At 40.6% G+C, this 23,324-nt stretch overlaps 1 protein-coding gene across 5 annotated transcripts in view; it reads right to left on the bottom strand.

Moving 5' to 3' along the window:
* Window positions 1–5,546: 5,546 nt before the first annotated feature.
* The window catches only part of si:ch211-51c14.1 (protein kinase C and casein kinase substrate in neurons protein 3), an 18,893-nt gene continuing 1,115 nt past the window's right edge, over window positions 5,547–23,324 (bottom strand). For all 5 annotated transcript variants that reach the window (XM_032537918.1, XM_032537917.1, XM_032537919.1 and 2 more), the window contains exons 2-10: window positions 21,110–21,177; window positions 14,150–14,306; window positions 13,711–13,946; window positions 12,630–12,785; window positions 11,549–11,724; window positions 8,171–8,291; window positions 8,018–8,088; window positions 7,803–7,882; window positions 5,547–7,342 (exon numbers count right to left, since the gene is read on the bottom strand). In XM_032537918.1, coding sequence (XP_032393809.1) covers window positions 7,233–7,342; window positions 7,803–7,882; window positions 8,018–8,088; window positions 8,171–8,291; window positions 11,549–11,724; window positions 12,630–12,785; window positions 13,711–13,946; window positions 14,150–14,306; window positions 21,110–21,169 — 1,167 coding nt within the window. In that variant the 5' untranslated portion in view covers window positions 21,170–21,177 and the 3' untranslated portion in view covers window positions 5,547–7,232. The remainder of the gene's footprint in view (window positions 7,343–7,802; window positions 7,883–8,017; window positions 8,089–8,170; window positions 8,292–11,548; window positions 11,725–12,629; window positions 12,786–13,710; window positions 13,947–14,149; window positions 14,307–21,109; window positions 21,178–23,324) is intronic.

The following is a 23,324-nucleotide window of genomic DNA, read 5'->3' as shown; positions in this document are numbered from 1 at the left end:
GTGTGTGTGTGTGTCTGTCTGTGTACGTGTGTGAATTTACAAGTGTTGTGTAATTCTGCTCACTCTTTCCAGCGTTTCTCACCACAGTCGTCCACATCCCCCGAGGACAGCAGCAGCTCTAGACCAATTTCTGTTCTTTTTATCTTGTTCTACAGTGACACACTATGGTCTATATTTCACGTCACTCCGACTAAACTGCTCCGCTGTTGAGATGTCCACTTTAAAGTTTGATGCTCTTCTTGTGTATGGATTTGGCTGCCATGCCAGCAAAGCACTTTGCCTTCAGAAAGGAATTAAACCCCTGAGGTTTTTCTGAGATAGATTAAGTAGGGAGGGGAGCCGAGAAGGCTGGGCTTATGGGAGGGACATTACCCAATGTAGAGAATCTGACAAATGCCAACGGTTGTGGGCGAGGAGGCTGGCCTTTCTGATGTGTGTCTGCACATGTGGGTGGGTGTTTGTGCGCATTATGATGATTTTCATGATGTGTGACATATGCCTTTTCCTGTGGGTATGCGAAGGAGCTTGTGTGGACATTAGTATACGCAGGAAAAGAAGCCACAGTGGCAAAAGATGACACAGAGTTGGACATTAAATAGATGGAAATTTTGTTGGGTTTCAATTTTGTTTATATCATGCCATCATAAAATGGGAAGATTTTGTGTTTGTTGGGTTTGGCATTGAATTTACTCATCGCTGCCTTTTTTAAATGTTTTTGCAGTGCAGGATGAGTGAAGCGACAAATGGAAAGATGAAACGGCAAACAAAGGCAGGTAATGTGCAGAAAGCCACAAGGGAGTGGGGGGGGGGGTTGACTTGGAATGGGAATTGCAAAAACACAGCGCAGAGCCAAACGAGAGCCTTAGGAAGGTTTTGTTTGCTACGTCTCACATGTTTGGTTACACAAGCTAATGAGCAGCAATTAGACAGCAGCCAATTAACTCTGGCCATCAGACTGAGACCGAGGGAAATGAAAAGAGGAGGAGCGAGGAAGTGAGAGAAGGGGAAAAGACTTGAGGATGAGGGAGGGGAGATAGATGGGTAAATGACCTGGGAATATGTTATCTGCAGAGAGAATCGTGTGTGCATTTCCATGCAAATGAGGTGTGTGTGTGTGTTGTGTGTGTGTGTGTGTGTGTGTGTGTGTGTGTGTGTGTGTGTGTGTGGGGTGTGGGTGTGTGTGTGGTGTGTGTGTGGGTGTGTGTGTGTGGTGTGGTTCCAGCAGGGGGAGCTGTGTAGGATCTGTCACTGTAAGTGCCTCACATGACCATTGGCTCTCACTGTCAGCTGATGCCTGAACTTACGCTTAACTCTTTAACTGCCAGCTGCTCTTCACACCCATACGATAAAAAAAAAAACATGGACAGATACCACATTTGACACTTAGAGAAAGCACACAGATAAGTATTAATATATGAACTCAATAACTGAACAATTCAGACCACAGCGATATGAATGATTGATGATAGAGTGATGGAGACGCTGTGGGATTCTGCATCTTCTCTGGCAGCCAGTATGCTGACCAGACTGTGTATCTGCTTCAGGCTGTGGAGGGAAGAAAGCAAATGGTTAATTTCTCATTCTGACTGCTGATGCAGTGCTTCAGCTAAACCCCTTGGAGAGTCTCTCTCTCTCTCTCTCTCTCTCTCTCTCTCTCTTCTCTCTCTCTCTCTCTCTCTCTCCTCTCTATTTATACATACAAATACACACTGTACTGCTTGCCATTCTTCTGAGTAGCCCACTGCCCTCTCTTAAATTAGGCTAATTGAAATGCGAGAATAACCATTTCCTTGATTGCTCATTATTTTTTGCACAGTTTAGAAAGAAAAGCATGCGTTTACATTCAGAGGCCAAATGAGCTGGTCATACCGGTCTCCTGGGTTGACCCAGTTGCCTGGCGCAGATGAATCTGGCCCCTGTAGGATGGGGCCCGAGGGCTGCAACCCTGGCCAAGGGCAATCTGTGGGGTGGCCTTAAGCCTGCTTACTCTCGGTACCCAGCTCTGCTCTTGAGCACCTTTGGCATTCTAACTGTTACCTTGCCTCTGCATTTCCAGAGGGAGCATCCCCCACAGGAGGCCTTAGTGTTGTTTAAGCAAGAGAGTCAAGTGGGATTTTCCAGAAATCCTTGAGACAAACTGTGAGAGACGGTTTGTGCTTAAGTGCTCTTGGCAGGTCTACAGGTGGTTGGGCAGCTTTTCCTGTGTTCTTGACCCGTGGGTAGGCCAACTGTTGGCCCTGAGCTGCGACAGGAGCCTCCCCAGGGCAACTTATAGAGAGCAAGAGGAAAGAGATGGAGAGAAAAGGAGAGATTTGAGGAAAAGAGAGAGAAAGTGAGACGTCTAAGTACATCTGGAGCAAGGAGCTGGAGAGTGTCCTGTATGAGTGTGTATGACAACCTAAGAAACTGTTCATACGTTTTGTGTCTCCCTGAGAAGGAGGTGAATCATTCCCTAAACAGACTCTCTCTCACACACATACACATATATACACACACATACAGTTCTCAGCTAGACTGCACGGGGGCAGATTGCATGCACATCACTAGCCCTGCAGGACCAGCTGCAGCAGTGTACAGTAATATTCACCTCATGATGTGACTTCATTCATTCATCACATGTACACATTATACACATACGGAGTCATTTGCCTTCGAGGAGCTATGTGATTTCCTCATTAACTTCTAAAAATGTGATGAGTCATTGAACCAAGTTCTGTGGCTCTGTTAATTATGGCCCCGTTTCAGCAGCTCTCTCCATGGCAACCTTAAGTTCTGCCTGTCACCACGTGAGAGATGAGGGAATAAAGACATTTTCCCATTATGCTGCCACCCCAGCGTGCATATTTCTCCTTAAGACAGGTCTGCTGAGGGTTGTGCTGCTGGTTGTTTAGCTCCCTCTGCTGGAGAACAAGATAACATCAAGCTAGTTTTCTTCCGTGCCAGAACGCAAAAAAATGTGATGTATTGACCATTAGCAGTAAGGAGCAATGTCAACGTATATACATAATATTTTGGGATCATGAACTATCAGGAAGTCTTTGATAAATTAACAAGTTTAAGGGGTCAGCACTCCTGCACTGAGGGTTTGTGTCCACATGTCGACCACGCTGAGATCAATAAAACTGTTGAGCAGTTGGTATTTGGAAGCTCGGTGGCTTAAAATTGAATATCATGAGGCTATTAGCATGCAAATGAGCCGTTTCTGCTCATTTTTGTTCTGACAAACAAGCGGCTGTTAATGCGTGTGTGTTCATTGCACCTATGAGCTTGAGCTAATGGATGTTAATGAGCAGAGTTCAGAGTAGAGTTTGGTGAGAAGCAACCAATTTGTTCTAAAGCTGAACAGAAGAGGAGAATGCCAAAATGTCAACAGATCATTTCAAAACTAAAAGAAGTTGGGTACATGATGCAAATGGAAAAAGTCTCCTTTTTTGCAGTATTGCTCTCATCATTTTGTTCTACTTGCTACCCTTCAGCTCTTTCTCTAATGTGACAGAAAAAGCCATTGCAATCAAATATTTTGCACTACCAACTTCTTCTACTGTATGTTGTGTCTAAAGTGGCCCACAGGAGAAGCAGCCAAATAACATGTCTAGAAGCAGCTCATAACTTTCTCTTCAGTTGTTTATGTCTTGTTTACATTAATTTGACACTTTATCAAAGTATGACTGAGGGTCAGTTTCATCATGAAAGGCTTAACAACACAGGCAAAAAAAGACTTCTTTGAAGACAAGTGTCAGTGTATTTGCTGATAACAACCTTTTTTTTCTCTGTTGAAGTGTTCGGTGGACCAAAGCCAAAACTAAATACAGTATACGCTGTAATAGAGCTGGCACACCACTCCACTGCGGGAAACAAGCTCTCAGGTCATGGACTCGGTTTGTCATTCCCCATCAATGAAGTCTTCAGCTTGTTGAAAACAAGATGAAGGATGACACATGACAAACGTGACTTTTTTTCCGACTTGCCAGTCGACCACTGCCTATGGCCTTTGTGCCACTCCTCTCACTGAAGTGCATTTTTAGGCGTCACGAGGGGTTTAGTCATTGGTGAACTTTTTTGACGGATCATTCTGGACGACACTGCCAGTTACAGTAGCCAGCTATCACTCAATGTCTTCAGGGCATGCTAAATTGAAACAATGGACCAGGGGTGATCTGTAAAGAACACAGTCTGCTATTTTCATTTCACTTTCAAATGGCTATGACTTTATAATTGATATCTGATATATAATTTATATTTTCTATTATATAATACTGACAAATGACAGTGTGAAAGGGGTTTCTTGTGGTAATGATTCTACAGAGAAATCTGCAGCTGTCCTCAGCTTTACAGTGGTTTATAATGAGTTTCAGTTTATTGTTTAGCTGTCCAGTGGTAACTTCATTGTTTTGGTTCACTCTCACCGCTCTCATAGTGTCGTTTTTGGCAGAATACACCCGAATCTACCCACATTACACTACCTGCTCAGCACCAAAATGCAGACAGACACAGTTATGACTCATTTCCACTGTCTCGTTCACCTCAACTCACTTTTGGTTTCAGGTGCTTTTCTCTATCTCGCTTTCACTGCTTATAGTTCATTCTCAATGTTGGTGAAGTTTTCAGCTGAAAATCTGAAGAGCCTGTGCCTCTAGTGTTTGTTTGACGTTTAGGACCCCTGTGTTGTCTCCCGAGACTGGACTTTTTCACGGTGTGTTATTCAGGAGGCAGGCAGCGAGAGATACCTACGATTTGAGACAAAAATGAAATTGCTCTTAAACCATGCAGGAACTCATAGTGCACCATTAACTTTTGATGGAGTATTTTTACGTGGTATTGTATTTTAAAACATCTGTTTTCAGTATGATTTATCCGCTCCATCCTTTGAAGGTTGGCTAGTACTGTCTGATATGATATAGGCAGCCGCGGGACGTGTGTCAGAGCCCAGCTGAGACCGTCTTTGTGATTACAGATCAGTCTACAGCTGCTACCAGCAAGAAATCTGTTGTTCAGGTGAGGAAATTCCTTCCAGGGTGACATCATTATTTCCATTTTTTCCTGTGGAAAAACACATTCCTGTCATGCATACTCCTTTCTGCTTGTATTTATTACAAAACTGAGTGAGTGTGTGTGTGTGTGTGTGTGTGTGTGTGTGTGTGTTTGTGTAGAGTGTAACAATATACCAGGATTTATAACTGCCCTTCTAGCTATCGGCTGACTCAAAAATAAACAATAGTGAGGGACAGTTTGCTTGGCTGATGGCCATGTGTTGATGTCAGGCTGCATCTGACTCTGTGGTGGCATCATCATGATAAAAAGCAGCATTTGACCTCGACTTAGTTTATGTGACACTGACACAAGACTTAAAAGGGACTGTGTGTGTGTGTATGTGTGTGTGTGTGTGTGTGTGTGTGTGAGATAGCCGACAGCTCTGCACTTGTAATAATACCCAGGACCTCAGGACTTCCAGAGGATGATGGCATGTACAGTGAGTCACACTCTCTCTCACACACACACACACACACATGCATTCTTTTATCCTAAATTCAATAACATTTACATTGTTTCTTTAACAGTTTCAAATTTTATTTCCAAAAGGCTGAGGGTTTGATAAAAAATTTTGTCGGGGACAAATGCATAGTTTTTACATGACAAAGACACGCAGCACATACACGGATAATGTAGACGGCTAAAGACGAGGGGAAGGCAATCCCAGCAGTTTCTGGAAGCTGTTTCCTCACTTTGGTTAAGATGCTCTTGATGAGCGTCATACATACAGATGATTACAGAGAGACAGGAAAACCATGTTCCTCAGAACATATTTATCTTAAAGGAACAGTCTGACATGCTAAGAAATATGAATGTTTGGCGTCAAACTGAGAATGTGATGAACATCAGAAATATCAGTTTCATCGCTGAACATGCTGTGCAGAAATAGCTTTACGCCTGGGACATGTTCCGACCTGGGCCCTGTTTGGGAAAAACATCTTGATGCTAACATGATCCAAAAGAATTTTGATAAGTTTGGACATCAACATTTTGGATTGTTTTAAAATGTTGGTAGATAATGGCTCCTGGTTTTGTGCAAAGACTGGAAACAGGGAGAAGCTCCTAGCCTCGCTCCATTTAAAACAAAAAATAAATAACTGGATATGGACTGCATTTACAATGCATTTTCTTTACGTAATGAACATAGAATCGTATAAACCAATCCAAAGCTGTCACATAAAACATATCTTCAGTGATAATGCACAACAAGGTGCCCTACTGTAAGAGCATAATGTTTTCAGTGGAGGCAAAGAAGCCCACAACCTAAAGTGGGGTACCGTTTCCCTAATAGAAGTACCTCTGAGTCCTTATACCATTGACTCTTCCAACATAAAAAAGGTTTCTTCATAAGTTTTCTTCATAAGGACATCTGAGATGTTGCATGCAGTCTCCGGGTCATTTTGGCAGTTCAGAAACCTTTCACGCATGTGTCATAACATCACGTGTTAATATATTGATTTTAGTTGCTTTAGGTGAACAAGATGCAAAATAAGACATTCCTGGAATGTGTGTTGATGCTGCTAGGCTAGCACTTCCCCCTGTACAGAGATGAAACTAATGTCAATCTTCCCATTTCCTTGTGCATTTGAGAGCAAACAACCATATTCCCAAGTGTTGACTTGTTCCTTTTAAACTACAAAAAAACAGAAGAGAAAACAGATTATCTACTTCCATAAAGCTGACTCCACTTCTGTTTTGGATTAATTCTAATCACAGTATTAGCGTCACTTTCTTCATATGTTGAGAGGCTTTGTGAGCATTTTAATAGAAATGTGTCGAGGTGCAAAATGTAAAAAAAAAAAGACAGCTTAAGAAAAATAACTGTCCTGTAATGCAATTTCAGCACCAAATGGCTCATTATATAAGAGCATGTTTTCATTAAAGCACTGTTTATTATATGGCTTCAATACAAGTGGTCTATGCATACTGTATATATTAAAACATTTCTCAAAATCCTTCAAGCGATTACACAACCTGGATAGTTAAAAAAAAAAAAAAAATCTCTGTATGCTTAAATATCCTCTGTGCTTAAGTTCATACACTCAACACAGACCAGATCTTTGGCGAACAGCTACTTAGCGTTTTTCTTTACAGCATTGGTTTTATGTTTTTGACATTTAATCGTTAAACCAGGTTGAGACTTCCACATTGAAACGAAGCACATGATGTAACAAGATCTTTTAATTTTTTGTTTAGATGCACTACACCACCTCAACATAGTTGGCTGGGTAAAGCCCCTCACACCCGCCATCCTTCATTCCCCGACACCAGCCCTGATCATCCTCATCCTCGATCTTCAAAAACTCCTCACCTGCAGGGAGACGGAATAAAAAAATTATTTTCCCTCTCGATTAAACAGCTGATTATTATCTAAAATAACGTTTTTTTCTATAAAACAATGACATCAAAGTGTCCCAATGCTCAGGTCGATGTCTTCAGATTGCTTGTTTTGTCCCAAAGACATTACATTTATTATTATAGTAGACAACTATTCACATGTTAGAAGTTGTAACCAGTCAATTTTTGGCAAAAAAATGACTTTATATAATTATCAAAATTGTTACTTGATTGTTCCACTAATAGTTTCAGCTCTAAAAACACTAAAAACTTAGTTGAATGGACAAAAATGACACAGTTGAAATATAAATAGATAGTATGCCAATTTACATTTTATTAAATCATTTTACACAATAATTCTTAATTGTGTTTGTAATTTATGTGATACACTGTGCAGTTCAGGAAGTTTTTCAGGCTGATATGTGTGTGTTTACCTGCTTTAAATGACAGCTCATCTGTCTCCTGGCCAACGTAATCATACAGAGCTCTTACTCTCACTCCTCCAATCATCACACTAGAGGAAGAGAAAGAGACAGAAAGGAAAAAAGAAGAGACAGATTTGATCAGCCAAACACCAACAGCTCCGATCAGATCACAGTAAAAACACATCCTGCATTGAACAATTTCCTTTGGGTATATAGGTACTCACCTTCTCTCTATTGTTCCTTTCTTTTCTACTTTTTTCTTCCCTTTTTTGGTTTTCTTCTCGGGCGTCCATTCCTAAAAAACAGACTGCAAAGAATTGTACTTTGCATCGATTTGGGTAATAGAAATGGTTGGAAATGGACAAAAACGTAGGTACCTGAAAGTGAGGCCAGTCGGTGGGCATGCCGGGCCCGTAGGTGTTTTTCCACCAGCGAAGATCCTCATGCTCATCGATGGCCATCAGTGTGTTGTGGAGTTCATTGTACACGGCCCTCACGCTAAATAAGTGGTGGAGAGTAAATAAGAGAACTTAAATTGAGATTGATACATGTTTTAGCGGAGACAAACCAATGCAGAGCTGCACTAGATATACTGATCCAAACAATACAGAGCTGTTACCCATTACCTATTTCAAAAAACTTCAACTAACATTTCAGCTGCTTCCACCGTCTACACAGCAAGTGACAATTCAACTAATTCTTACTTTTTAACTGCACTGCTGTCACTGTGTACATATCAACTGAAGCATGAATTATTTACACTGCACACACATTAAAGATCCCATGGCAAGAACATTTGGCATGAAAATTTCACATTAGGAGGTTTTTCAACATTAATATGAGTTCCCCCAGCCTGCCTATGGTCCTTTAACCGAGCCAGGTGGGCTGATTTGGTATCTTGCCCCTTATGAGGTCATAAGTAGCAAGGTTACCTCCCCTTTCTCTGCTTTGCCTGTCCAGAGAATTTGGCCCACTCATGAGAGAGAGACATCATGGCTTTCAAACGAGCAAAGTGGCTGTGGGTCAAGGGTCAAGGCCACACCCCTGGCCACCACCTTGCCCCCACCCTCCTCCTCTTCAAAAGCTACAGACTCAGAAATGGCACACACTAAGGAAAACCCATTGTGGGACTGGCTCTAGTGAATGTAATTCTGCACCAAGGCTGAATTTTGGGAAACAGACTTCAGATGTGGTATTAGGGGACCACTAAGATCTATATAAAAGCATCCAAAGAACACCATGTCATGGGATCTTTAACTAACTTTTTCTCTTACTCTTCAAATCTAACTAAAACAGAAGGACTCTCTGTCTATATGCCTATCCTTGATTTTCTTGAAAATCCTTCATCTGATTGACTTCACACTTGTTGGGTGTACTATTGAGGATCCAAGGAAGTGCAGTGTTGAGTGCAAGCTCTTGAGATCGACAAGACATATAATTTTAGTAGTGTGTTATTCAAGTTCAAGTTCAAGACCTGTATTTGTCCCCAAAGGGCGATCAGTTTTACTGCAGTAGAAAAGAAGTTGGCATTCAGTACATGACAACAAAGACGACATCGATTCAAAATACAGGATCAGACAAAATGGGGAAATAAATACCACAACATTAAAAGTTTAAGTCCAAGTGTGCCTTATGTTCAGACGTTACCTATTCTTTACAGAGTTAAGCAGAGAGATAGCAGAGGGTATGAAAGAGAATTTAAATCTATTTGTTTTGGCTGGTGGCTGACTTAAGCAGGAGCCAGAGGGCAGCAATTTAAATTCTGCATTCAGGGGGTGAGAACTATCGGACATGATGGATTCTGCCTTTTTAAGCACATGTCTATTGTACAGATCAGTTGGTGTCATCTGCTGAATCCCAATGATTTTGCTGCTAACTTTATTTACCACTGCTTATGTACACACTATGTAGTGTATTGAGAGGGGACTCTTATCAACGGCATGCTGGGTAGCTACAGCTTGCTCTCTGTTGCTCTATACAGAAGGATACATTCAAGAATAGATGAAGAAAGAAAGATCATCGAAAGTGGAGAAATTACATTGTAGCAAACTCAAATTTGCTAAGCAATTAGCTATTTAACTTTTGGAATGCGTGTTTTAGTTCCTGAAAATTGCTTGGTTCCAAATAGCTAGCTGTTAGAAAATGCCCTCTAGCATTGCTATGGTAAACAGCTTGGCAGGTGTATTGCTCAGGAGTACCCAGTGAAGCTCAGTGTCAAGTGTGTTGTTGAGTTGTTTGGATGAGCTGGGCCTGAGAAAGCTGTAACTAGCGATAGCAGAGGCCAATCAATCAGCCTGTTCTGAACAGACACATTCTGAATGGCCACTGCACCAGTTATTATCAAACCCCTTTTACTTCAGTAACACTACAACTGCTTTTATAGCTTAGACATTGACTGACATTTCAGCTGCTTTTCAATCGCTTTCAGCTCTTGCTATACAACTGTTAGCTCTTTCAGTAGTTCCATATAAACTTACATTTTAAAGGTGCTGTAGGTAGGACTGCAAAGCTCCAGGATTTAGCCCAAAAATTAGAACATCAACAACTTCTCAGTCCCTCCCCCCTTTCTGCTAAAGCCCAAAACGGTCTCCTAGGGCCCTCCCCCCACAAGGGTGAATGATTACGTGTGCATGAGCAGTGATTGACAAGAAGTTAGAGACCCCCCCTTGATTGGTGGGGGGTTGATTGGTGCATCTGAACAGGGAGCTGTGGATTTGTGCAAATTGCACTACAGGCTGTGGGTGTTGCCAGAGCAGCCAGATTTTTTTTTTTTTTTAAACCTGCTTCATGTAGTTCTACTCAAAAATAGGGTCAGTTTCAGCAAATACGACAGAAAGTCTTGCCTACTGCACCTTTAACTACGGCCCACAAGGCTTAAACCTGCAAAATTTCCACTGTTACACTTCAACTCATTCTATTAACATTTCCACTTTTACATTTCAACACCCACTTCAAACCCTTTCAGGGATTGCACTTAAACTTACATTTAAAGAGAATGGCATAAACCAGCAACATTAGTTTAATCTAGTTTAAAAAAGAATGCTGCCCACTTTAAACTCTAATGGTGAATATGTTGACTCTCCAAACACAGGTGTTAAGTGACCCCAAAAAAAGAAACAGAATAAAGAAGCTACAAGCCAATTTTAAATATGGTTCACATTTCGGCTGTCAGTTTGTTAACAATGTTATTTTCTATATAAAAACATCAGCCAATCGGCCTAAGACAGAAAAATCATGACAATCTACTATAAGTGGTGCACATAAGGTTTTACAATGAGCCATCAACACAACATGCAGGAATGTGGTAGGATGAATATTTTTTGGGGAAGCTGCATATTTAATAGCAGGGTATTCATTTTAATTTAACCAGCTGATGCTTATTCTGTAACCTTAGTGTATTGAAACGTATAATTGGCACATAATCAACTTGTTCTGCCATTCAGGGAATTTTAAGCAAAGTGGTACCCAAAACTTAAGCAGATTAGTAGAGTATATAATTTCTCTCATCTACCCTATATCCCCCCCGTGGCCTCTGCATATTTCATAAAGTAATTAAGTTGCTGTCTTTACTAATATTTCCTTTATTGAGAACATTCATATGCCCTTTGTAGTGGAACAACTTTAAATAAGGGCTCAATTACATGCGTTGCATTAAAGACACCGCTGTTTTACCACCACACATATTGATATACGTCATATTTAGCACATACACTAACTTACAACTTAACAACCAACATATACATGTTGTGGTTCACCTCTCGTTGTTGGTAATGTCCAGGTGTTTGTGGATGGAGAGGAAGGCCTGCTTGAGGAAGACAATCCTCTTGCGCTCCTCATCCTGCGATTGGTCAAAGATGGACTCCATCTCCTCCATGTAGCGTGGAGCGTAGCGGTTCACCTCCTCAAGGACTTTTTCATAGCGGGCCCGAACCTGTAAACATTTAGACACACTTTCACACACTGCTCAGGTATTCATTGACTCTCATTGTAACATAGTCATACCCAAACCCTAACCCAAGACAAAGGTTGAACTAAAACTAGACTGACAACTGATTTTGAATACAGGAGTTTGAAAAATCAAAACAAGCACCATCTAAAAGAACTCAAATAAAACAAATTTGCTTGGAAATTCACTTGAAATCTGAATTAAAATGTTCCACACAAACCACCTTTTCCTCCCAATACACTGAATAGTTTACATTAATTTTTGCTTGTTCTTCCCTGCCTTTTCAGAATTTAGAAATAGGTGTGTTGTCAAGTAAGGAACACTTACAAGGAACATGCTTGGACATTAATATGACATTTTGTTGGCATTGCTTGTAGGTTTCTTGGCGCCACAGACTGTTGGTCCGTGAAATAGCCCTAAACAGCCAGTGGGAAGGTGTGTTGCATCATTGTGAACTTGTGTGTGTACAGATACAAACAACTAAAAGACTGTAAGAGAAATTGTGTGAACGTCCCCTTGTGTTTGATCATGCCAATTCCTGATTGCAATGCTGGCTGCCTGTATGTCATCAGAAGATCCGGAGCTCTCATGAGAACTTTGTCTTGAGAACAAAGGCATGTATGATAATGACAAAAAAAACAAGCAGACAGCAGTTTCCCATCGTAGTGTACATTACAAACTAATCTTTGTCTTGTGTTCCATGCTCTGACAATACTGTAAAAGACTCTTGTCTCGTTCTCTTTTGTCAGAGTGGGATTACAAAATTGCCACGACAGAGACCCACTCACGAAAACTCTACAGAGTGCCTTTAATCATTTCAACAATTCAAGTTTGCAGATTAATTGATGGAACAGATCATTAAACCCCGATGGAAATGGCATGTTGCTTACCTTCTCTGCCTCCTGTTGAGCCAGCTCTCTCTCCTCCAGGATCTTCTTCTGTTTGTCGATGGCGACATCCGGGTTCCCCTGAGCGTGTTCCTCTCTTTCCCTGGCTGCCTGCTCCTTACGGCTCACTTTGTGGTACGCCCTTCTGGCTTTATCCAGCTGTGGATGAACCAAAACACACCTCATTATCTACAGCTGTGGATGGATAAGGAAAATTCAAGACAAAGGAAGGTGTGTCTGTCTACACGTTTGAGTTTTCGTGACACCATAAACAATCTCATCCGTTCAAAAGCAATTCAACCTGTAAAGATAATTTGGAAAACTGTGATGCACCTTGCTTTGAACAGCGTGTTGCTGATACCCAGAATGCAATAATGGTGCATTAGTTCTCTGTGGTCTAAATATAGACTGAATCGATTTACTTAATGAGTAACCCTTTGTGATGTTGCATATATGAAGTATTGATTTTACTAAGAAAATATGTTATTCTGCTTTTGATGGATGTCTTGTCCTTAGCTGCTCTCAAATCACAGAGAAGCACAGATTGTGAATCTATGCTTATTATTTCATCGTTACTTATTTAGACATGATTTAATGTAATCAAGATAAAGTTTTCAAAGTATTTCATCTTCCAGATAGTGCTGTTATGTATAACGTATATTTTAGTATACATAGAGTATTGTGTGTCAGTCATTTCCTCTTTGACAACAGGGTCTGCTGCTGCAACTTTATGCGCACATTAATGCAATTATTCTCAATCTAAATTATACATTTTTATTTTTGTCTTTGGTCCTAACAGTTCTTCTGTCAAACTGATGCCAAACCAGGGGACACAATCATTTGTTTCCTCTTTGGTCTGTGACGTATTCTCAAAGGAGAACACAGGACAGTCTACAGAGCAGATATAAATGCTGTAACAGACATAGTAGGTAGATAGGTGCACTGCAGGTTTATCAGGAATTTACATCTTTAAATGTGGCTCTGTCATCCAGAAGTGAAGCCTGAATTATTTTTTATATCACAATTTCAGACTAAATCATTAGTATAACACTGAACCTGGCTGTTGAATCTGAAAAACTCTGACCTTTTTAAGCCGTTTGGCCCACGGCTTCTGAGCACGTGTGAAGCCCGTCTCAATGTCCTGGGACTCCTTAAAGCCTCGAAATAACTTCTTGTGGAAGGTGTCTTTCTGCCAGGTCCTGACCCGGTCGCCATCCTCCGACACCAACGAGCGGCAGATGGAGGCATGTAAAGAGGCCAGCCGGTCAGCAGAGGACAGAAAACACTGCCAAGCCTTCAGAAGAGATCCGTATAAAGGACCTGGGAGAGGAGGATGGAGACCAGGCAATCCCAAATTACTCAATGTTCTACATACTTTAGAAACAATTTGGATGACCAGCCAAAGTTTACATTTCAGAACCAATCAAAACTAGAAGGTATCTATTACAATCTCTCATCATATTAATTGATAACATTTTACATGCTGTGTAGACAAAATCTGGGGTTGCAGCTACAGTACTTACTGGAGTCCACTACTGGCTTCCACTTGTTGCTCCATTCACTGAGCTGCTGAGCGTACTGCCTCTCCACGCGAGCTCTCTCTTGGAAACATGCCACTATGTCATTACAGGCCTGGAAGGCATCTTCTGTTCGCTTCACAGTGGGCTGATAGTTCCCAGGCTGCCAGGACACAAAGAGAGAGGAAGATCTACTGTTCACACAAAATAAACAGGGAGATTTAATGGACTTAGTGCTTTAAATCCTGATGTTAATATCCAACAGCTTAATCATTTTGGGGGGGATTGAAAAAATGCCAAAAGATGTTTTGCCAATGTTCAAAACAGGCTTTTAATGTTTCTTTGTAGTTTTACCTTTTTAAATTTAAATGCCAGTGAATACAAAATTGTACATCTGCTCGCAGTTTAATCCTGGCGGAGTAGCAATGAAGTTTATTGCTAACAACATGCAGCAATAAACTGATTCAGACAAATTAATTTAGAAACAATGAAACTGTTCAAGCCAGAATGACTCCTCTACTCTTGTCTACAGCTACTGCTACTTATACTACTACTGCTACTATACTGTTAACATTAATGTCAGTACCGTGACTACTACTTTTATTTCTACTAATAATATAATAATAGTATAATTGAAATAAAGTACAACATGTACTGCTACTACAACCACAACTGCCACCAGTACTAAAAGTACTACAAATTAATTTACTGTTATGATTAGATGCAGCAGTCCTTTTATTATAATTTCCAATTCAATTAAATGCATACATTTATATATTTATAGTATCAGATCGTAACAAACATTATCTCTTGACATTTTATTCTATAATTTACAGAAACCTAACAATTGCCACAAGAGCATGCATTTGGTGTGACAGGGGTGAGAAGAATTTCCTTTCAACAGGCAAAAACCTCAGAAAGAACCTGAATAGAATTGGTCCAAGCACAGACACTTGAGGAACACCATGGCACATCTCGTTTGTGTGATCCGTACAAAAACTGAAGGGCAAAAATTAAATTTTCTGTTTTTTTCGGTTATGTGACAGGTGCAGTAATTCTCTGTAGTCTTTTCTGGAAGTCTGGCAACTGTTCTCTGTTTCCATTCTTTACGATAAGCTAATTTGACAGGCTGCCGGCTCCAGCTACATATTTACTGTTCAGATGTGAGAGTGATATTAATCTTCTCATCAAACACTCAACAAGAAACTGAATAAGCGTATTTCCAACACATTGTCACTTCCATATTGTAAAATACGGATGCTTGGTCAGGTGCCTTTGTCGTTTTTTGTTGCTGCTAAAAGTCTCCTTTAGTGTCTTATCTAAATGCACTTGGTCGGGACTAGTGGTGTCCTATTACCGCCCTGTCTCAACACGCTTGGTTGGGACTATTGGCGTCCCTTTGGTGTCCTATTGGCATCCTATCTAAACACGCTTGGTTGGGACAATTGGTGACCCTTTTGACGCTTATGCTTCTATGACACACGGGAACAGGCCGGTTTAGTTTAGAAAAAGGTCATGGGTGGGCTTACGCTAGACATGTGAGAATAAGGGGACGGTTAAAGAAGAAAGCGGCTTTAGGAAACACGCGGAACACGATCCTTGCTCTCCTGGGTGTAAGACCTGTGTTTGACCCATCCCCCACGCCAGCCTCACTAAGCGGAATTTCGGCATTACATACTACTCGCTAAACCCTGTGTAGCTGCTGCTCTCTGTGGTGCGTTCCATAAACACGCAGAAGGGCACATTTTTCGTTGTATCAGATGTTGACAACCACTGAATGCCATTGTCCAGGTATTTTAAGAATTCGGAGTGAGACGGGTCGGTATTTTGTGAAATGTTAAGCTATTCCTTTAACGATTGCTCTGTTCCATTTAGGTGTCCCAGTCAGTCGTGCCAGTTAAACAGCATGTATAAATCCTTGAACTCACAGCACAGCTAAATGAAATTATTAATCAGTCGTTAGTTACACCCTTCTACTATGACAACTGCTGCCTGTTGAACATAAAACAGTCACTATTGGTCTGTATCACATTCCCTGGTCAGTTAGTCTTAATAAGATCCAGTCTGCATCCTCATCTCCTTTTACAGCTGTGACACTGCTGCAGCCATCTAAGGTCAACCACCAGGTGCCACAAGTAACTCTTTACACGCATTAGGTTTCCTGTGGTAAACTGTAATGCTGGGTGTGGTCAGTGGACATGAGGGAGGACAAGAGGGCAGCAGAAGGCAAGATCCTGAGAGTAATAACATATCTGAAGCAAATGTGTTGTTTGTGAATGTGGTATTTGGAACTCTCTCTGCAATTTTCCTGGCAGCTGCCGTCAGCTCCTACTCAGCGCTCACTCCTACTCTCTTTTTCACTTTCCGTCAGACCCTATCTGTTTGTCACTGACACATTTAGACAGCTGGTTGAAAGTTTCTGGGCACCATATATGTTGTCATGTTGTGTTAAGTCATCTGAGGCAATGCATTTATTATAAATACCATCAGATCAATTCATAATAAGTAAGCAGAATTTTCTCACGGCAGATGGTTACCATCGTCAAACGGGTCTAATAATGTCTTATAAGTGATTTTCTCAGTTCCTTGATGCTTTTTGATAATATAAGACACAATGCTCTTACTTTTCTTTTTTCTCTGCAAGATGATATTTCACTCTTCAGAGTTGCCCACTCTCAACTACCAGCAGACCTTTTGTCAGAGTATGCAACCAAAGACCTAAATTTAAAAAGAATTACAACTAATTGACAAATTCTTCGATCCTAATGGGACTCTTTATTAGTCGTTAATTAAATGGTGCATCAGAAAGGTCAAGCAGTTAAGTCTCTATGTCAAAGCATGTAGTTAATGCTAGCAGACAAATATGCGGTAGTTTTTTTTGCTGCAGGTAGCTTTAGATAGACTAATCAAATATGTAGGACATCTACACTAAAATATAAAGTTTAACATTTCCCAATTCAATATTGCATATTTTAAATTTCAAGCTACTAGTGTTTCTGCTTTGTTGTAAATGCATTGTTGTGATAGTATGTTTCCTATATGAATCATTTTTGTGTCCATTCCCACTTTTAAGACATCCCTTTTAAACACATATTTTTTGCTTTCATTTGCTACCTGGTGTGTCAACCCGGTCGTCAATTAATTTAAAATACTTAGAAGTTAGAACCTATGTATGAGAACCTCCACTTACAGCTGTAAAAGTGATTTATTTTCATACTAACAGCCTTCACAGAATGCACTTAAATGTGCTTTTAATGAAACACTGGTTTTCTTTTACTCTAATCAGAATCAATTGGGGGGATTCTCATCAGTGGCCCCCCTGTTTCTCTCTCTCTCCTTCTTCCTTACTTTCTTTCTTTCTGCCTCTGTTGTGGTTTGTACAGACTCTCCTAACTCGTCTGAGAATTAAACAGAAACAGCTGAGGAATCCAGTTTGAGGCCAACGGCAATGCTGCAGAGACCCAGTTGGCCAATCTCTGTGGCAGATGAAAATCCGCTACTAGAGAATCTGCCCAAGCAACAAAACGCAGTATCAAAGAAAATGGCCACGGTCCTCCACTGAAAAATCCCATTTCATGAATATAATGGATCCTATCCTGGAGTATAAAGCGTGTCGGTGCACAGAAAGAGGGGTGAGAACCATGTGCAGAATAGCACAGCATCAGCAACAGTATCAAGCTATTAATGGTTGCAGTAAAACTATTGATATAGTCTAGCCCTAGTAGCAGGTATAGTACAAGTGGTGGAAGAAACAATGGCAGCAGTGTATTATTGATTTGATTGGGTGATTTGAATGAGTTGTAGCAGTATTACAATAATGGAAGTAAAAATACTAGAAATTTAAAATATATGCATGCCAGCTTTTATGCACACTACCGGTCAAATGTTTGGGGTTTCACATTTCAATACCACTCCATTATTGACAGAATACCAGCTGATCTGAGTGGGGGGGCTGATCTTTAATGCAATATCTACATTGCCCATTATCAGCAACCATTCATCCAATGTTCCAAAGGCTAATTCTGTTCACTAATCTGATATCATTTTAAAAAACTAACTGAGAAAACATTGGAGAACCCTTTTGCAATTATCTAAGCACATGATGTAATCTGAAAACTTCTGCCCTGGTTAGAAAAACAATGCAACTGATCTCAGCTGGTATTCTGTCTATAATGGAATGCAATGGGAATTTCTAAACTGAAACAAACTTTTGACCGGTAGTGTATGTATGTCCTTCCAAAGTGCTTTTAAACCAAATATAGATCAATACAAAACAAAATGGATCCATTTCATGAGACACTTCAAAGCATTCAACAGATTTAAAGACAAGCCGGAAGTTTTTGTCTTAAAAAAATGAAGAGGCTATGTCTGAGTCAGAGATTTTAAAAAACAACCTTTTTTATACGTAGAAACAGCAAAAGGACGTGTTTAGAGACATGGTTCACAGAATGCCTCTATATAATCAGTAGTGAGTAAAGAGGACAGTAGTAGTGTGATATGGTCCGAGGCATCACTGCAGCATGTGTAGTAGTATGAATAGTACACTTGTATACTTTACAGAATGCACCGTGTTTGCAAATATCTTTAAGTGGTGGTGACTTTGCAAATCCAAAACAAAAGAGCTTAAGTTGCAGTATAATGACAGACGGCTCTTGAGCAAGGCGGCAGGATGACACAGACCAGAACTGGCCTGGAAACACATCCAACACAACAGGAGGCTGCCAAAATTACAGGAGGGGAGAGATGAAAGTGGTACAGCACATTGAGGCCAGCGGGAGACAAGCCAGTATTAAAGCGGTAGCACACTCAAATTAGATAGTCGGGCACTTTGAATGTCAGAAGTGTTTACAGCTTTAAAACGTTGTGACAAAACACGACTGCGTCCTGTAAACAGAGTGCAGAGCATGGATGAATTACAATAACTGTATACAGCGTTTGAGGCGGAGCCTTGTTCAATCCTATGAGAGTTCAAGGGTGCATGAAGCCAAAAAAAGTATAACTTCTGTGAATAAAAAGACCTGGGTGATCTATAGCGGCCTGCTAACTTGAATGGGGATTAAATGGTTTAATTTCACGGCTCTTCAGGACTTTCCAAATGTTATTGCACTAAATGGACCAAATTCTGACAGCAAAACGAGTCATTTCGCAGGGTAGAGACGTTTAAAAAAGGGTATCCACTGATCTACAAACGCGTCTTTCGCTATGTAAGTCTATGTTGTTGTTTTTCGGAAGCCTGGTTTGCTCACCTGCAGACCAGACGCCCACATATAGAGGTCATACAGAGAGGTCATATATAGAGGTTACGAGTCTGACCCGCGGCCCTTTGCTGCATGTCATTCCTCCTCTCTCTCAAGTCAAAGCTCTCCTACAGGAATAATGGCCTGAAATTGCCAAAACATTATCTTTTCAGACGACATCACGTGACAGACACGGAAGTTGTAATTCCACTGTTTGGTTGCTATGTTGAGTTGGCTTCAAAGCCTAGGAGCCTGGGGCAGAGCAGTTCAAGACAAGTTTGATGTTGGTCACGGGTGCTGAATCATTTCTTAAAATGTATGATACACTTTACTGTAAGTGTAATTCATCACGTGTTATTACGTCTTGTGAATTACTCAATGAAGCATTACTGGTGACACTGTGGGAATTATTGTTTATTGATGAAAAGTGATATATGCATGCACTCTTTATTTACTGTGTCACCTATTTATTTCATAATGATGTATTTTTACCTCTATAATTTATTTTGTCTAGGTTCGAGTTATGAGTGAAAGCCGTCATCTCTTATAAGAACAGTATCTTGTGAGAGATTCTGCTCTCAGGGTATCATTTTGTCATATGGATCATCTGTACCGTAATTTCATTATGTTGGTTTATTCTGTGCATTCAACATGTATTTCTTGTCTGTCTGTCCAGGGAGAGGGATCCCTCCTCACTCCCCCCCCCCTTAAATGGGTTTGTTTGAGTTTTTCCTTATCCGAAGTGACAGTTGAAAAGAACAGAGGGTGTCATATGCGGTACATGTTGTAACGCACCCGATTTGTGATATTGGGCTGTCCAAACAAAATTGACTTGACTTGAACTTGGTACTGGTTTTGCACTCAGCAGTCTTTGTTCTGCAAGTAAAGTTCCCTGTGTGGGTCACTTACTTACTACATTCTGAAATATGTGGTACCTTTTATATATGTGGCATCTTTATCTTTCATCTGTTGCTTTATGCAACATGGTTGAGATCTTATTTAAGAGAATAGTTTACATTTTGGGAAACAGCCTTAATTAGATGAGAAGATCAGTTCCACTCCCATGTCTTAGCTTAGCACAGACTAAAAACAGAGGGAACAGCTAGCCTTGCTCTATCTAAAAGTAACAATTTCACCTATACTGGCAAATTTTAAATCTCACTTATCAACATTTGACTTCAGCAAAGACTTCAGGAAGTCATCAAACGTTTCCTTCAAGTCACTTTGTACTACCAGAAAAAAGATCTCTCATCTCGTCACATGACTACTTTTCCTTATCCAGCAGGAGACACTACAAATAAAAACAGCATGCAGCAGTTTGCTTTAACCAGAATAAGGATGTTGCATTTAAAATGGAAAAAAAAAAAAGTGTCCTGGATCCCAATAGACATGACCTCAGTACTACACAGTCTACTGTGTCGAGCAAACATAGACAACCAAATACCTAATGAGCTGAGCACTATCACAAAAACCTTCCCGGAGCGCAGTTAACCCAAGCAAGGCTATTCCGACTCTACAACGGTTCCTATTCACATTTAAATATGAAAGCACGGCCTTGTTTGCACTGATACGTAGCCTGAACGACAAAACAATTTAGTCTGTTTTGACAGGAAGGTCAGTGAGACTTGCAGGGGAAAAGCTATTTTGTGGATCTGTCTTTTTCTCTCTCTCGGAAGACAAACAGACAGAGACACACACACACACACACCCAGGATACACTCAGTCTTACCATCCAGAAGCTGCGACTGCAGGCCTCTTCAATGCTGTTTTCTGATGGTAGCGTCGACATCCTGTTTTCTGAAAGAGTAAAGAGTATATGATTAGTTCAGATTATCTAACCCTCATGTTGTCCTCGGGTCAAATTGACCCGTTTTCCTACATCAATGTTTTGCTTAACCTATCCATTTGTAATTACCCAAAATAACATGATTGATTCCACACAACGCTCTTTGGCAAGTACAGATCTTTCATTCATTTTGGGGTGTCTTATTCAATTTTATAGTATTTGGAAAAAAAGTGAAGTGGTTTTGAAATAGTATTGAGTAAAAGTTGACATATTCCAGTCTGTGATTATCCATCAACACACAGTACATTCCTTTAATGTCTAAATAATTCCTAATTTCTGCTTTCCTAACTCAAACATTAGGTATAAATTTCCTATAAATGAGGTTAGTTTGACCATAAATTCAAAAAATAACTGTAAAACTAAAGTTAATGGCATTACAAACATCACACAAAAGCATCAAAAGTGATGAAATAAGGGACAAAGACGTAAGAAAATTTAAAACCATCGACAAAAAAACAAAAGTGTTGATTTTCAATGTTGATGGGAAGACAACACATGGGTAAATTGGCTTCAATGTGTAGGTAACAAAAGCTTACCTACATTTTTATAACAGTTTTATGATTCAGTTCAACACCACCAGCAAAACAATCCCTCCAGTGGAGAACCACATATCCATTTGGAAATCATGTCCTCTCAACCTTCTCTCGTGATACAAACCCAACATCCCCGTTGGATTCACTCACACACACCCTGAATTTTTAATTAGAATTGCTTTAAAAGTGGATGTTTAAGTTGTTAATGAAAAACATGAATAACAGTGGCTGTTGCAACATGTATTCGGCTGCAGAAGTACCTGCTGGGGAACAAGTGTCTCTGGTTGGGAATCGTTGCTCTAATGTACATTGTTTCAATTCCAGGGTCTATGACATGAGAGCATTCAATATCCCCCTCAGATAAATGACTGATGACAGCAGGTGTAATGTGTCAGAGACTGAATCGTATAATGGAGGCTCTGTAAGCCCATTGAAGCGTTGTCGTTGGAAGTTGACGTGTACTGTACAGTAAGGTTGAACCCAGGAAGTGTACAGTGGATCGGCCGTAACAACATCAGTATGCATGGAGTTCCTTCTCCCAGAAATCCCAGCTTTGTAACATGAGCTACCCTAAAATAAACAGGGTATAAAGGGCAACACGCGCTCACTTACAAAACACGGGCACACTATGCAATACATATGATGTTTTGTCAGACGTTACTTTATGCTTGTCTGGTTCCACTTCCAAAAAAGAAACTTTTCCATCAGTTTCCCCTTGTGGTGTTTAAAACCCGGAGCTGAACTCCATCCAGATCCAGCCTTCACGTCTTTCCTGCTTTTCCTCCCTGCAGCCATCTTTCCCCATGGCACACAATTAGATTCAATGATTTCTCTCCACATCCTGCTGTTCACGGGGCATCGTCACATGCTCCACTAAGAGCATAATGTCATGCCTCTCCCTGCCTGACTCTTCCTCAGCTTGCTTCTGTTGTGTCTTTGCCGCTGAGTTCCCATAGATTACACAACCCTGAGTTCTGCAGGAGGTCAGAAAAATAATGAACTGCCTCCCTCTTAACCCTTGACCTGGACTTCCTGTCCCCTTGCGGGCTGGCTCTCTCCTGGGTATGACAGTGCTGGTGTTTTCAGAGGAACACGGGGGCGGGGGAGCTCTGCTGTCTCTGCCCATCAAAAACCAGACACAAGCTAAACTACTTGTGTGAATGCATTCCCAACTGTAGCCTATATAAGATTTACCCTGGAAGTACACAAGCCAGTAACAGTCTTAGCAGACTTGCATGCCTTTCAGATATCATTCCACACTCTTTACAAGCATTAAGATCTGTCTATGTGCAAAAGAAGGCGTGCTGTGCAACTCCACATCTACTGGAATCAATTCAATGTCACCTTAGGCCTTATAAATATTATTTTATAGACGTTATAATCGATTTAAACGGGCAGGGACAGGCTCCAGTTTTGTTGTATCCTAAAAATGTAAATAACATTTGTGTGAAAATCTTTCAAATAGATATAAAATAAAACAAATTGAAGTTAGAAAAGCCTGCTTGGAACTTCCAACTGGCTTGGAGAAATATATTTGACCACATTCCTAACTTGCTGATTTTCAT

This window comes from Etheostoma spectabile, chromosome 15 (assembly GCF_008692095.1).
Source record: "Etheostoma spectabile isolate EspeVRDwgs_2016 chromosome 15, UIUC_Espe_1.0, whole genome shotgun sequence".
Classification (NCBI taxonomy): domain Eukaryota; kingdom Metazoa; phylum Chordata; class Actinopteri; order Perciformes; family Percidae; genus Etheostoma; species Etheostoma spectabile.
This window is presented reverse-complemented; position numbering and strand designations above follow the sequence as displayed.